The 13,699-nt window shown below is 47.2% G+C and overlaps 2 protein-coding genes across 3 annotated transcripts; one reads left to right on the top strand and one right to left on the bottom strand.

Annotated features, from left to right (window-relative positions):
* The first annotated feature begins 187 nt into the window (after positions 1 to 187).
* On the top strand, positions 188 to 9,874 carry pfas (phosphoribosylformylglycinamidine synthase). Its single transcript, XM_076153196.1, has 28 exons — positions 188 to 352; positions 1,241 to 1,363; positions 1,452 to 1,587; positions 2,021 to 2,126; positions 2,365 to 2,563; positions 3,560 to 3,665; positions 3,776 to 3,916; positions 4,006 to 4,130; positions 4,235 to 4,363; positions 4,450 to 4,587; positions 4,704 to 4,832; positions 4,940 to 5,013; positions 5,091 to 5,247; positions 5,332 to 5,393; positions 5,504 to 5,665; positions 5,747 to 5,983; positions 6,136 to 6,366; positions 6,598 to 6,778; positions 6,906 to 6,989; positions 7,164 to 7,319; positions 7,506 to 7,625; positions 7,715 to 7,860; positions 7,946 to 8,153; positions 8,340 to 8,431; positions 8,515 to 8,629; positions 8,709 to 8,858; positions 8,967 to 9,107; positions 9,564 to 9,874. Exons 2-28 carry the CDS (start codon positions 1,243 to 1,245, stop codon positions 9,872 to 9,874), a joined length of 3,957 nt encoding a protein of 1,318 aa, XP_076009311.1. The 5' UTR covers positions 188 to 352; positions 1,241 to 1,242.
* Positions 8,527 to 13,198, bottom strand: LOC143002833 (E3 ubiquitin-protein ligase RNF170). Of its 2 annotated transcripts, XM_076153197.1 has the most exons (7): positions 13,074 to 13,196; positions 12,319 to 12,424; positions 11,572 to 11,680; positions 10,976 to 11,049; positions 10,765 to 10,875; positions 9,548 to 10,524; positions 8,527 to 8,613 (listed from the first exon to the last, which is right to left on the bottom strand). In XM_076153197.1, the coding sequence occupies exons 1-6, from the start codon at positions 13,100 to 13,102 to the stop codon at positions 10,189 to 10,191; spliced, it is 765 nt and encodes a 254-aa protein (XP_076009312.1). In that variant the 5' UTR covers positions 13,103 to 13,196; the 3' UTR covers positions 8,527 to 8,613; positions 9,548 to 10,188. The 2 variants fall into 2 exon arrangements, with proteins under 2 accessions (XP_076009312.1, XP_076009313.1); XM_076153198.1 differs by lacking the exon at positions 8,527 to 8,613 and having other exon boundaries at positions 10,484 to 10,568; positions 13,074 to 13,198.
* Between the last annotated feature and the right edge of the window lie 501 nt (positions 13,199 to 13,699).

The following is a 13,699-nucleotide window of genomic DNA, read 5'->3' as shown; positions in this document are numbered from 1 at the left end:
AAACTAAAAATTCTTAATAATGTAAGAAACTCGATATGATTTACAGATTTACAATGTATTTATTTGATATGTTTGAGTAGAATCCGCTTCTTCTTCTTAAAAGTAGCTACAGAAGTTGCAAAGCTCTTTGAACAGTCACACGTCAGTCTGGCGCAGGACTGCGGCGCATGCGCACACCGCACAGCGTGAGCGTCCCCACGTGTGTCCGGTGAAAGCGGCGCCTCTGCAGCAGCATCATCATCCAGCCGCACTTCAGACCCCTGAAGCGGACACTTCAGCTCCCGGTGACCCTCCAGACTCCAGCTTCTGCTTCTGCTCCACGCAAACTGATCAAACTCTGCGCCGTCTGCACGTAAGTAGCCGATGACTCACTTCCACTTAGCTTCTCACTATTTAGCCACATGAAGTTAGCGCCCATTCAGAAACGACAGGGAAAGGAAAGTAAACATTGGACCAAACAAGGCGAACTTCCTTTAATTCCATGCGTCACTTGATATTTACTGCGATATACGTGAAGAATATAATGCATGTCACCACAGACAGAACGTACGTTTAGCTAAAGAAGTCACATCATAATATCACATAGTTTGTGTGTGTGTGTGTGATGCAATTTCCTCCATACAGATGAGCACTAACAAGCAGCTCCTGACCGCAGTGTGTGACCTGCACCATGCACACAATCAAAACGAGTCGCGTTGTGTGGAGCATTTGTCTGTACTGAATGAGCCCGTTGACCTTTAGTTAATATCTGTTCTATTGTTGTTTTTGGAGAAGTTTGCGGTATTTTAGAACCAGCAATAATATCACATCAGTTCTGGATTTATATGATCAGCAGGTTTTGCAAATCTTAAAGCAGATAAATTAAGATTTGGTTGATTTTCAGAAGATGTTGGCCAAGAGTGCGACTGGTGTTTTTCCTTATTGTTACAGCTGACTCTTGGTTCTGATTGGTCAAAAGAGGAACCACAGTACACTATCATCAACCACAGGGTTGTCTTGACCCGGCTGGCCTGCAGACAAAGGTCAGCCTGTGTGTGACCCTCACTAATCACTGATCATCACTAACGTTATGTGAGCATTAAGTGGTCACATGACTTCAAAATCTGCCAAGAAGACAGGATCTTTCATCATGTTATGCCTCAAATGTGTCAATAATTTGCATTGATTGATGTCTGAGGATGTCGTCTTCTGTTGGTCCCTGAACTGAATCAATGAATCAATGTCTCCATCTGTCTGTCAGTCATGGCTGTAGTGAGGTTCTACAGTGGCGAGGCTGTGAAGGGGCGGGCCTTAGAGAGGGCGGCCAAGCTCTACCCCCACCTGTCAATCACAAGCGAGCTGTGCTACAACGTCGAGCTCACGGGTGAGTGTGAAACCGTTTGTGATTTAATGAGAAAGATGTGGAGGTTTTGGATGGCAAACACATTCCCGTCTCCTGTTCTCTGCTTCAGGCCGTGACTCTCTTAGCTCAGAGGAGAGGGACGTTCTTCTCTGGTTGTTTCGTCCTCCGCTTCAGACAGAGCCTCTGTCCGAGAAACCCAACCTGACAGAGGGCAGCGGGGAGACATTGGTGGAGATTGGACCCAGGTACCAGTGGCACCACAAAGGCACATAGAGCCGGGAATAACCAAGGCCAGAGGGCAAAACCGCTCCTAAATGACACATATTTGCCCCTAAAAGCTCAAATAAGGAGCCTTTCAAGCCCATTAAGTGGTAAAATAACAGCTTTGTTTTAAACAGATTGAGGGAATTATGTTGTTTTATTTAATCAGATTAGAATATGGAAATCTAAAATGGTAATTCAAACAGTGCACAAGCAGGAATTTGCATTCCAGTGAATTTCACAAGGCAAGAAATCTCACTTATTTACTTTTCCCAAATCAGCCAATATAAACAAAGAAATGTGTTGAGGAATCCCAGAAGGAGAGAAACAAAGCTGTCACTCCAAAAGCAGAATATTAGTTTCATCGTAATTTCAAGCCCTGTGTGTAGTTTAATAGAGTTTGTGTTCTCGGTGCAGGTTGAACTTCTCTACTGCCTGGTCCACCAACACCGTGTCCATATGCCAGAGTGCTGGACTCGCTGATGTTACACGGGTGGAGGTGTCTCGCAGGTTCCTAATCAAGGTTTGGACACACACACACACACACACACACACACACACACACACACACACACACACACACACACACACACACACACACACACACACACACACACACACACACACACACACACACACACACACACACACACACACACACACACAAGTATGCAGAAAATCAGTGTGTGCAGCATTATTCATCGATTCATGCCAATTCTGAGTAGTTTTGTGTTTACATGGTGATTCTCTCTCCCCTGCAGCCCAAGAATGGAGCCGATGTGACGGAGCTGAATGGAGACATAAAGGCGATGATTGAGTGTCTGTATGACAGCATGACGGAGTGCATCTATCCTCATCCCATCACCTCCTTCACCGTGGAGACCAAACCACAGGGGGTCTTTGAGGTGGACATCCTCGGGAAGGGCCGCGCCGCTTTGGAGAAGGCAAACGATGATCTGGGTACGCTGCTTCTGCTTCCTGTTCTGCTCTTCATAGTGGTCTTTCTCTTTGCGCTATCCTCTCTTCTATTCAGGGACTCAGTACGTCTCCGTCTGCTCTCTCTTAATCTTTCCTCCTGTCTCTCTTCATGTCTCTTTCCAGTCTTGCAGCTCTCTGTGAGTATGAACCTCTCCAGGGTGGGGGGAGTGATAATAATGTCACATGATGCGTGACATTATTGCTAAGCCTGTTAAAGTCACAGGACAGTGACCATGCTGCTCATTATCTGACACGTGCATGTGTGTGTTTAGGGGCCAAATCAAAGCCCCAACAAAGTCTGTTTTTGCTCACAAGCATCTTGACAAACAATTTGAATTCTGGCAACACATCACCGTTAACTTTGAAAAATAAATGTGACTTTATTTACTGAAGGATTGCTTTGATATGAGTGTCCTTGGCTTCACTTCTTTGCCTCCTTCACTGAAAGCAGCAGTGTCATTCTGCTGCTTTAGTTCACCAGGAAAGCAATATTAGATTTTTATGCATTGGCAGCGGCCTAAACCTTTTATGATTCACAACCTGCTCTGCCCCCCCTGTGATGCAGCCTGATGTGACGTGTGTGTGTGTGTGTGTGTGTGTGTGTGTGTGTGTGTGTGTGTGTGTGTGTGTGTCTGTGTGTCTGTGTGTGTGTCTGTGTGTCTGTCTGTCTGTCTGTCTGTCTGTCTGTCTGTCTGTCTGTCTTCTGATCTGACTCATTCAATTGTGTCCACTTTCGCTGCTATCACAAGCTGCTTACATAGACGGGGAAGGATAACTCTGTCATACTCAGCTGGTATATTGGGGATAATCAATGTAAATTAAAGCTTTAGCCACTGAATCTTCTGCAGATGTGCCTGCTTCACCCCACTTTACACTCAGGGCTGAGTTTGAGGGATCCAAGGCACAAACCAAATCAAAGACTGATTCAAGACCGGTTGATAGTTGATGATCTGATTGTGGTTGTTGTGCTTTTTGCAGGTCTGGCCTTTGACTCCTGGGATCTGGACTTCTACACCTCAATGTTCCAAAGAATAAAGAGGAACCCAACCAGTGTGGAGTGTTTTGACTTGGCTCAGTCCAACAGGTGGGCTTTTCTTTTCCGCTCCATCAATCGCTTGACTTGCTTTTGTTTTGCTGTTTCCATACATAGGAGGTTTTATTTTCCAAATCTCTTTTTGCGTCTCGGTGTCCCAGTGAGCACAGTCGCCATTGGTTCTTTCGGGGGCGAATGGTGCTTGACGGACAGGAGCAGAAGGAGACTCTCTTCAGCCTCATAATGGACACACAGCAGCACAGCAACCACAACAACGTCATCAAGTTCTGCGACAACAGCAGGTGAGCGAGACAACACACACACACACACAGATGCAGTGTGTGTCCGTGACTGTGTGCCGTGTCCATGAATGTGAAATATGTGTATGCAGTGGCATCAAAGGGATGGAGCTGGAGTGCGTTTACCCAAAGGACCCGTCCCAGGCCAGTCCTTATGAGACACGGCGGTCTCTGAGACATGTCATCTTCACTGCAGAGACGCACAACTTCCCCACAGGTCAGGACACAGAGAACAACATCCTTAATGTTTACGTGTAGATGTGTTGTTTCTCCAATATTATTATTTTTTCTTCTTTCTTCCCTCACCCATCTTGACTTTAGGTGTGGCACCTTTCAGCGGTGCGACCACAGGGACAGGAGGACGCATCAGAGATGTCCAGAGTGCTGGAAGGGGAGGACACGTCATCGCTGGGACGGCAGGCTACTGCTTTGGCAACCTGCACATACCAGGTCAGTCTGTTAGAACTGCCAACGCCACGCTCGTCTCTGAGGTTACACCGATTCACACTTTCTTACCTCTCTGTTGCCGTCTCCAGGTTACCCTCTCCCGTGGGAGTGTGAAGGAGACGGCTGGGAGTATCCCTCCAGCTTCGCCCCTCCGCTACAGGTGGCCATCGAGGCCAGCAATGGAGCGTCAGACTATGGAAACAAGTTTGGAGAGCCCGTGCTGTCAGGTGGGGAAAGCAGTCTCTCAGTCAGTCATGCGTCTGAAATCATGGCAGAGAGCAGGATGGACTTGTTTATGATATGATATAGGGAAACATTCCATTTTCTTTTCCCTCTGCCCTAGGATTTGCTCGTTCCTGTGGCATGCGGCTGCATAATGGGGAGCGCAGAGAGTGGATTAAGCCAATTATGTTCAGCGGTGGGCTCGGTTCAATTGAAGACGCCCACGTGAAGAAGGAGCAAGCAGAGAGCGGTAACGGGTTTAGTGTGACGTGAATTTAATCACTGCCAGAGCTGCAGTATATCAACACACACACACACGTATACATCTATAATGTGTTCCCCGTGCCTGCTGATTAGGAATGGAAGTGGTGAAGATCGGCGGCCCCGTGTACAGAATTGGTGTGGGAGGAGGAGCGGCGTCGTCAGTACAAGTATGCCAGCGAACTCACACCAGCCACCACGGCATCAGGTGCTGCTGCTGCTGCCGCTAATGCGTTTCGCCTCGCAGGTCCAGGGAGACAACTCCAGCGCCAGGGACCTGGGGGCGGTGCAGAGGGGGGACGCAGAGATGGAACAGAAGATGAATCGGGCTCTCAGGGCCTGTCTGGAGAGAAGCGGAGGAAACCCAATCTGCAGTATTCACGATCAGGGCGCAGGAGGAAACGGTAGCAGACGGGGAGCGAGTTTCATTATTGTTGTGAGGCAAATAAGAGGAAAGTCAAGGTGTTGACTCATGCTGCCATTTCCAGGTAATGTGCTTAAGGAGCTGAGCGAGCCAGCAGGAGCCATCATCCACTCCAGCAGATTTAAGGTAATCAGTGCACAAACACACACACACACACACACACACACATTGTAATCAGATGGCTGTTTCCTGTATGCAGTCATATTCCCTCTCTTCTCTCTCCCTGCGCTGTGCAGAAAGGCGACCCCACGCTGAGTGTGTTGGAGTTGTGGGGAGCAGAGTATCAGGAGAGCAATGCCCTGCTGCTCCGCCCCTCAGACCGGCCCTTCCTGGAGAAGGTGTGTCTGAGGGAGAAGTGTCCCGTTGACTTTGTAGGAAACATCACCGGGGATGGAAAGGTAGGTTTCAGCCCGGACCCGTCCAAGTGCACAGCCATTCGGCTTCAGTGTCCTCCTTCCTAACTCCTCTCTCTCCCACAGATTGTGCTGGTGGACGATGAGGGAGGCAGCAGCCATGAAGCCAACGGGGGGCGCTGTCCTGTTGACCTGCAGCTGGAGTGGGTTCTGGGGAAGATGCCTCAGAAGGAGTTTAAGATGGAGCGCGTGGCCCCGAGCCTCACACCTCTGGCTCTACCTGGTGGGCTGACGGTCAAACATGCACTGGACAGAGTTTTACGTTTGCCTGCTGTGGCATCTAAACGCTACCTGACCAACAAGGTCAGTGTTTGCCTTTAGTGTGTTTCCCTTCAGTGTGTGTCCTTCTGTGTGTTTCCCTTCAGTGTGTGTCCATGCATCCCCATGTTTACAGTGTCTGGTGGTTTGGAAGTACATCTGCAGGGAAACACGTCCTCTTCTTCTTTCCCCATCAGGTGGACCGGTCTGTGACCGGTTTGGTTGCCCAGCAACAATGCGTCGGCCCTCTTCACACTCCATTGGCCGACGTGGCCGTGGTTGCTCTCTCGCCATTTAGCCTAGAGGGGGCAGCGACAGCTATCGGTGAACAGCCAATCAAAGGCCTGGTCTCTCCAGCAGCGGGGGCTCGCATGGCGGTGGGAGAAGCTCTGACCAATCTGGTGTTTGCCAGAGTCACAGCTCTGAAGGTGAGCGCATGATGAAGAGTGTGAACACATGATGAAGAGTGTGAGCACATTCACAGGGTCGCCTTCTGCCAAGATCCAGCAGAAACATCTCAAGTGTTTGGGATCCAATCTGTGATGGAACCTGCATTCAAATTTTAGTCGTAGATTTGTCCACTAAATCTCTGTAGAATTGTTATTGAAATATATTCATTTTAGTTCAGCATTTTGATAGATGTGTGTGTTGTGTTCCAGGATGTGAAGTGTAGTGGGAACTGGATGTGGGCCGCTAAGCTGCCAGGCGAGGGAGCATCACTGTGGGAGGCGTGTGAGGCCATGTGTGAGGTCATGGCTCAGCTGGGAGTGGCTGTGGACGGAGGAAAGGACTCGCTCAGTATGGCTGCTCGAGTCGGGACAGAGACGGTCAAAGCCCCAGGTACTGACTGACTGACTGACTGACTGACTGACTGACTGACTGACTGACTGATTGATTGATTGATTGATTGATTGATTGACTGACTAACTATGCCTTGGGCTCAGTTTTCTCCTTGCTTGTGTTCCAGGTGCTCTGGTCATCTCGGCCTATGCTGTGTGTCCTGACATCACTGCCACTGTCACTCCTGACCTGGAGGATCCAGAGGGCAAAGGTCTGCTACATGCATACACGCTTCAATAAAATGTTTCTTTTGTTGTCTTTAATTCAGAGGTTTGCATTGTTTTGTGTGTAATTTGTCCTGACAGAGATTTGGATGTAGACTCACACACAAACAAACTGCTTACCCGGTAACAGATGGACCTGATTTTGTCCTCTTTGTCTGCAGGTGTGTTGTTGTGGGTTCCTCTAAATCCTGGCCATCATCGTCTGGGAGGCTCTGCTCTGGCTCAGTGCTACAGCCAGCTGGGCGACTGCTCTCCAGACCTGGACCATCCAGATCTGCTGACTGCCTGCTTCAACACTACCCAGACACTCGTACACGGTCAGCTTGTACTCACGGGCCAAGAAGTGCCTGCCACAGCCAACTGATTCTGAAGTGCATTATATATTTGTAATGTGACGATGCTGCCACCCGGTGGACTACCTGTGAACTTTTGGTGAACTGGCAAGCACAAGAGGTATATTAAAGCCAAATTGGACCTTAGATTGTTTTTGTTTCTGTCCTCAGATGGTGTGCTGAGTGCAGGACATGACATCAGCGATGGCGGCCTCATTTCATGCTTGCTGGAAATGGCTTTTGCAGGAAATCGTGGGATTGATGTTGAGTTGTCAACACAAGGAGCTGGAGGTCAGAGAGCTGATGTGCCTTGGTTTGGTTTTCTTGCCTGTAGTTCTTTCACACAGCTTCAACACATCTGTCCCCTGCTGCCTTCACAGTCATGGAGCTGCTGTTCAGTGAGGAGCTGGGTTTGGTTCTGGAGGTGTCCCAGTCCGACGTGGAGGCGGTGATCCAGAGGTACAGCGCCGCAGGCCTGCAGTGCCGTCGGGTCGGCAGAACCTGCGGCTTTGGATCAGAGGCGACGGTGAGACCTCAACCTCAATGTGTGTAGCAAACCTTTCCATTTCATCTCTGACACACACACCGTCTCTCCCCTGCTGGTCTTCCAGGTCAAAGTTCGTGTGGATGGACAGGAGGTGCTGAGCGAAAGGCTGCCTGATGTCAGAGCGTTATGGGAGGACACCAGTTTCAGGCTGGAGTGCCTCCAGGCCAATGAGATCTGCGTTAGACAGGAAGAGGAGGGGCTCGCCAAGAGAACACAGCCCTACTTCAAACTGACCTTTGACACCAAAGAAACGCCCAGCATCAGTCACCTTGGTAATACTGAACACAAATGGCACCATGTGGTTGTAAATGATGTATAATGTTTAAAGGAATAGGAATTGAAGTTGCTGTGACAGGAAGCAAAGAGCAAATTAGACTTGCTTTATAAACTTTATTGCTTTATTCATTTCATCAATCAGCCAATGGTTGCCTCATTCCCTCTGTGCTGTGGTGTTTCAGGTGCGGCTCGGCCTCGTGTGGCTGTGGTCAGAGAGGAGGGCAGCAACGGAGATCGGGAGATGTCTGCCTCTCTGTACATGGCAGACTTTGAGGTAGACGATGGGAGCAGAACACATGTAGACTCCATCTGTGCCACTCACAGCTCACTGCAGCTTGTCTCTGTGTCTGTTGGCAGGTGTGGGATGTGACAATGCAGGACCTTTGTTCTGGTTCCCTGAGCCTGGACCCTTTCAAGGCTGTAGTGTTTGTGGGTGGATTCAGCTACGCAGACGTCCTGGGATCAGCCAAGGGTACAAACAGACACACACTTTATTTACCATGTTGACGTATAGATGCTTCATGTTTTAACCCCGTTTCTCATTGTCAAAGGTTGGGCTGCTACCGTTGCTTACAATCCCAAGGCCAAGGCCGAGTTTGATCGCTTCCGGCAGCGCGGTGACACCCTGAGTTTGGGTGTGTGCAACGGCTGCCAGCTGATGGGCCTGCTGGGGTGGGTGGGAGAGAGCCAGGATGGAGCAGGTAAGAGGAGGAGGCGGAGGAAATGAGGGCACTTTGCTTCAAATAATGAGGAACGAGTTACAAGCAGATTTGATTATTTTTATGATTGTTATCTTGTCTTTCCTTCAGAGTCTGCAGTGGTGTTGAGCCATAATAAGTCAGGAAGGTTTGAGTCCCGGTTCGTCAGCGTTGGGATCCAGGCCTCCCCGTCCGTCTGGCTGAGAGGCATGGAGGGCTCAGCTCTGGGCGTGTGGGTCGCACATGGAGAAGGTACGACCACAGCTGGAGGCTCATGTAGTCATTATGCAGCGTTCTGCCGTGCAACTTGTAAACTCCAAATTCTACATTCAGCAGGGGATTATCAGTTGTGACATACATATATATATGCCACCTTTGGCTGGACGAACAGGGTAAATAAACCTGAAACGTATTCTTGATCTAACAGAATAAACAATGACCCAAACTATTTTACATACTTCTATACAAAGAGAACAAAACAAGCACTCGTAATGCACTGAACACAAAGTATGAACCTCTTTACCATATGGTTTTTACTGTACCACCCTCTGATGAGCGCCTGAACGCAGCATTAGCTATTAGGAAAAGGTCACTGAGTGGAATCCTTGAAGTTGTGTATCTTGTGTTTCTATTTTGCTGACTCATTCAGCATCTATCACAGGTCAACATGCGTAATCACCAGCTGTACTTGCCATTGATTTCCCTCAGGTTTGATGCAATTCCGTTCCTCTGAGGCCCAGGAACTGATTGTCGCTGGTGGACTGGCGCCTCTCCGTTACCTTGACGACCTGGGTCATCCCACAGAGGAGTACCCTCTGAACCCTAATGGCTCCCCGCAGGGCGTGGCCGGGCTCTGCTCCAAGGACGGGAGACACCTGGCGATGATGCCCCACCCAGAGCGCTGCACTCTGGGCTGGCAGTGGCCCTGGGCCCCCCGGGACTTGAAGGCCTCGCTCACTCCTTCACCCTGGCTGCAAATGTTCAAAAACGCAGCTGCTTGGTGTAGCAAGGCAGAGTGACGCGTCTCATTCTCCAATACAGCTGTTTACCTTCTGCTGGTGCTTTATGCATCCTTGTTGCTTCATTGTTTGTATGGGACTGCTGTTACTTACTGTTCTTTCACAGTATATCTGGATTCTTCGTATACATTCCATGGGTTTCTATTGATTTGTACCAACCAGGCCTGCTGACATCACGATTACTGCCTTAAAAGTGTCAAAATCCTTATTGGGTCCATCTGTAAAATGATTTGTGCTCTGCTGGAACTTTATAAACTTAAATTCCTAATGAATAAATAAATATTTCAGGGATCTGTGTGTCATGAAGATAATATCTAGAGTGCGTTCCCCGTTACTCTTTGTGTTGTAGTTCTTGCCAAAGGTCCTCTCTCCGGCTCCATCTGCTGGTTGATATTGATCACACACGTTAGGAGCAGGATGACCACCACCATGTCGTCCAGGATCCCCAACAGTCCACAAAGGGAAGTATCCATTTCCAGGGTACTTGCTGATGAGACGGTTTCCAAAGGAGGGGAGGAGATGGACAGCACAGTTCCTATGCAGCACAGGGCCACCCTGAAGAAGAACAGCCAAACCAGCCCCCCCATGGTGACCAGGCCACGAGCCAGCAGCTGAAGCAGCAGGGGCACGTCACTAATGTAGTCTGTTATCTAGAGGGGTCAGAGAGAAGGACAGGGAAACACAAGGTGAATATCTGAGAGAGGAGAGACGGAGTAAAGAAGCTAAGTAAAAAATGTCTGTATGCCATTGATATGATAAAGAACTGTACTAAGAACTGCAAAAGCTCTACGTTCTATAAGCAATATTCTTATTACAAACCATTATCATAGGTTGGTTCACATCCCGTTATCACATTATGTAATCTGATCTTTCTTTAAAAGGCTGCTGACCTTTCTTGGCGCTCCAGAATAACGTTTGTTGTAGTCTTTGATTTCCCCGAGAACTTCTGTTGACTGTCTGTCCGATCTGCTCTCACTGAACAGGTGGCACAGCACACTGACCTGGAAAGTCACAAGCGTCTTTATTCAATTGTCATCTGGTTTAACTGATTCTCATTAGGTTAGTATTTAATGTCGTGTAAGAGAATGAATGGAACTGTACCTTCTGTCTGCAGAGTGGGCAGCTGATGGCATTCAGCCAGGACCCGTGTCTCCAGTAGGCAATCAGACAGGGAGCTGCAGGATGAAGAGGTGAATCAATATCTTTTTACATCTATAGCACTGGCTTAAAACATTTTAGGGAAATACAGTATGTGCATGGCAAGCAGTTGTCATGACAACAGAGAGTTGTGAATGTATGCAAGACAGATAGTATGGAAGGCTGAGATAAGACACGAGTAAGTGTGACAGATGTAAGAACACTTTGCTGAAGTGAAGATGAGCTGCGACACTACAGTGTACTGTATGATTCACTAATTCTGGAACCACAACTTTGAATCTGAAACTTCCTTCCTTCCTTAAACTTATTCTTTATGTTTAAAGGCCCCATTTACATCTTACATTTAAATGTCCAGGAAAATGCATGTTAATGTCATTGGAACGCAATCTGGTATGAAAAAGAAGGAATGAATGAAAAGATGCAAGAATTAAAGTCTGATAAGATGCTTATACAGTCAGTCAGGCAGGTGGTCAGTGTGTGTGTGTGTGTGTGTGTGTGTGTGTGAGAGTGTGAGTGAGTGTGTGTGAGTAGTCTCGTACCACAGAACAAATGGCCACAGTTAGTCTGGACAGGGAAGTTGGCCATCTGAAGGCAGACTGGACAATGCCAGTCTCGCTGGCCTGTGGATTGACATGATTGTGCAGATTCCTGAAGAAATGAGAAGATTTTAAATAAGAAGAGGAGTAAGGAGATCAGGTGTAAAAAGGAGGAAGAGGATCACAATGAGATAGAAGGAAATAACACATGTGAAATGGAGAGCAGGGAACAGAGCATGAACAGGGGAACATGAGGAGAGGCGATGAGTTGGAAAGTAGGAACATAGAGAACAACTCCTTAAACCACAGAGATACAATAGAGAGCAGTGTTTGATCCAGAGGCTTTTGAGGTCACAGCGAACAAACGCTGTGGTAAAATCATTATCAGTTGTTCGGCAGCAGTCCTACTTCAATCCATTGTGACACTGATAAAGCAACAACCAATAACCACCGCACAGGAATTCCAGCAACAATAATTAACTTAGATTTCATACTTCCCAGAAGAATATAAAACTACCTTATATACACACAGGCTGCTGATAACAACTGAACGGCTCACGCTCATGAAGAACTGCTGTGTTTTCAGACAGATTCAACCAACTACCATTTTGAAATTGTAAAATAAGTAGGACTGAGGTGTTGCAGACTCTATATAGTCTGCGGAGGAGAAGGTCATTCATGTCTTTTCACACAGTCAAAACACCTGCTTGATTCATGTATGTGTGCGTGTGTGTGAGGGGAAGTTCCCACCTTATGGCAGTTGGCGTTTGTTGCTTCTGGCTGCTTCCCTGTACATGCCACAGACCTTGGTGACCCTACACGGCTCTGACCCAATGCGTGGGTGAGATGTTCTGGTCTGCAACGTGACATGACACAGTGATGACTCTTCATGATAAACACAGAACTAATGTGATGAAGACTAACATAGCACATAACTCATAGTTTCTGTCAGCTTTGTAAATCACACATCTGAAGCTTTGAAGGAAAAATCCCATCACATCAACCAAGACTATGTTTTAATTTGTGTGATTGATGTTTTGAAGTTGCTTCAGATGCTACAACAAATGATCGAGGACAATGTATACATTTTATTAGATAACTGAAAAGGACATTGGCTGCATTTGTTTGATTATGATGTTCACTGGTGTAAATAACGTTTTAAACTTAAACTATTTGTGAAACAGGGAATCACAAGTATTGAGTATGTATCATAACACTGCTGAATTGGGTCTGTTAGATTACTTTACACACAAAACTATTTCTATTACTAAGAGATCAAGCAGAGCTAGTATCTGTGTATCTGCATTCTGCACTTTGATGTTTTTCTCACAACATACAGTAGGTGCGTAATCAAAACACCCAATATACTTCACTATTCTAAGAACTGTCCCTGAACTCAAATTTCCTCTAAAACCCTTGAGTCTGTTGCACTTTGGACACATGCTCTCTCCTTCTTTAAAAAACAAACATATGTGTTGCCTCAAAAGAAATAGAGGTGGACTCACCTGGGCTGAGAGCTTTGGTAGGAGAGCATTACTGAACTACACACTGCAGTCGACAGGTAACCCTGTGTGAGTGTCTGTCTGCTGGAAGGAAATGCTGTCTGACAGCATCACTGTGCAAATTAATTGTACAGACTGGTTAATGATTAACTGTGCCTCTCAATATCAGATGGTCTCTGACTATTCCTGCCTAAAAAGGGAACGGTAATGCAGTCAGATCAATACTGCGGGGCTTTGTACATGCAAGGCTTCTTCAGAATGAACCTTAACATTACAATTGGCAGTGATTAACAATGTGCTTAAATGTATTCATATTACTAAAAGATGCATAGCGTATGGATATGTATAGCTATTTTTAGCCCATGTTTGTTTACACATAATATCAAGGCCACAGAGAGAGTACCGCCTCTGCTGTGTTTGGGGGTCAGAGCTGAGACTGCCAATCATTTACTCTGATAACAACCTTGATCCACATAATTCTACTTTTACACTGTACTGCACTACAGGGCTGTTCAGCAGATGTCAAAGTATCAACCAAAGGATTGACTGCAGCAACAAAGGAGTGTATTCAAACTGAACAATTAACCTCAAACAGAGGATTGTAAAAGATTCTTCATTGCAGACATTTC

This window comes from Genypterus blacodes, unplaced genomic scaffold (genome assembly GCF_046128005.1).
Source record: "Genypterus blacodes isolate CSIRO-AG114 ecotype Tasmania unplaced genomic scaffold, CSIRO-AGI_Gbla_v1 ptg000058l_1, whole genome shotgun sequence".
NCBI classification, from domain to species: Eukaryota; Metazoa; Chordata; class Actinopteri; order Ophidiiformes; family Ophidiidae; genus Genypterus; species Genypterus blacodes.
Note: the sequence above shows the minus strand (reverse complement) of the source record. Positions and strands in the feature narration are given on the sequence as shown.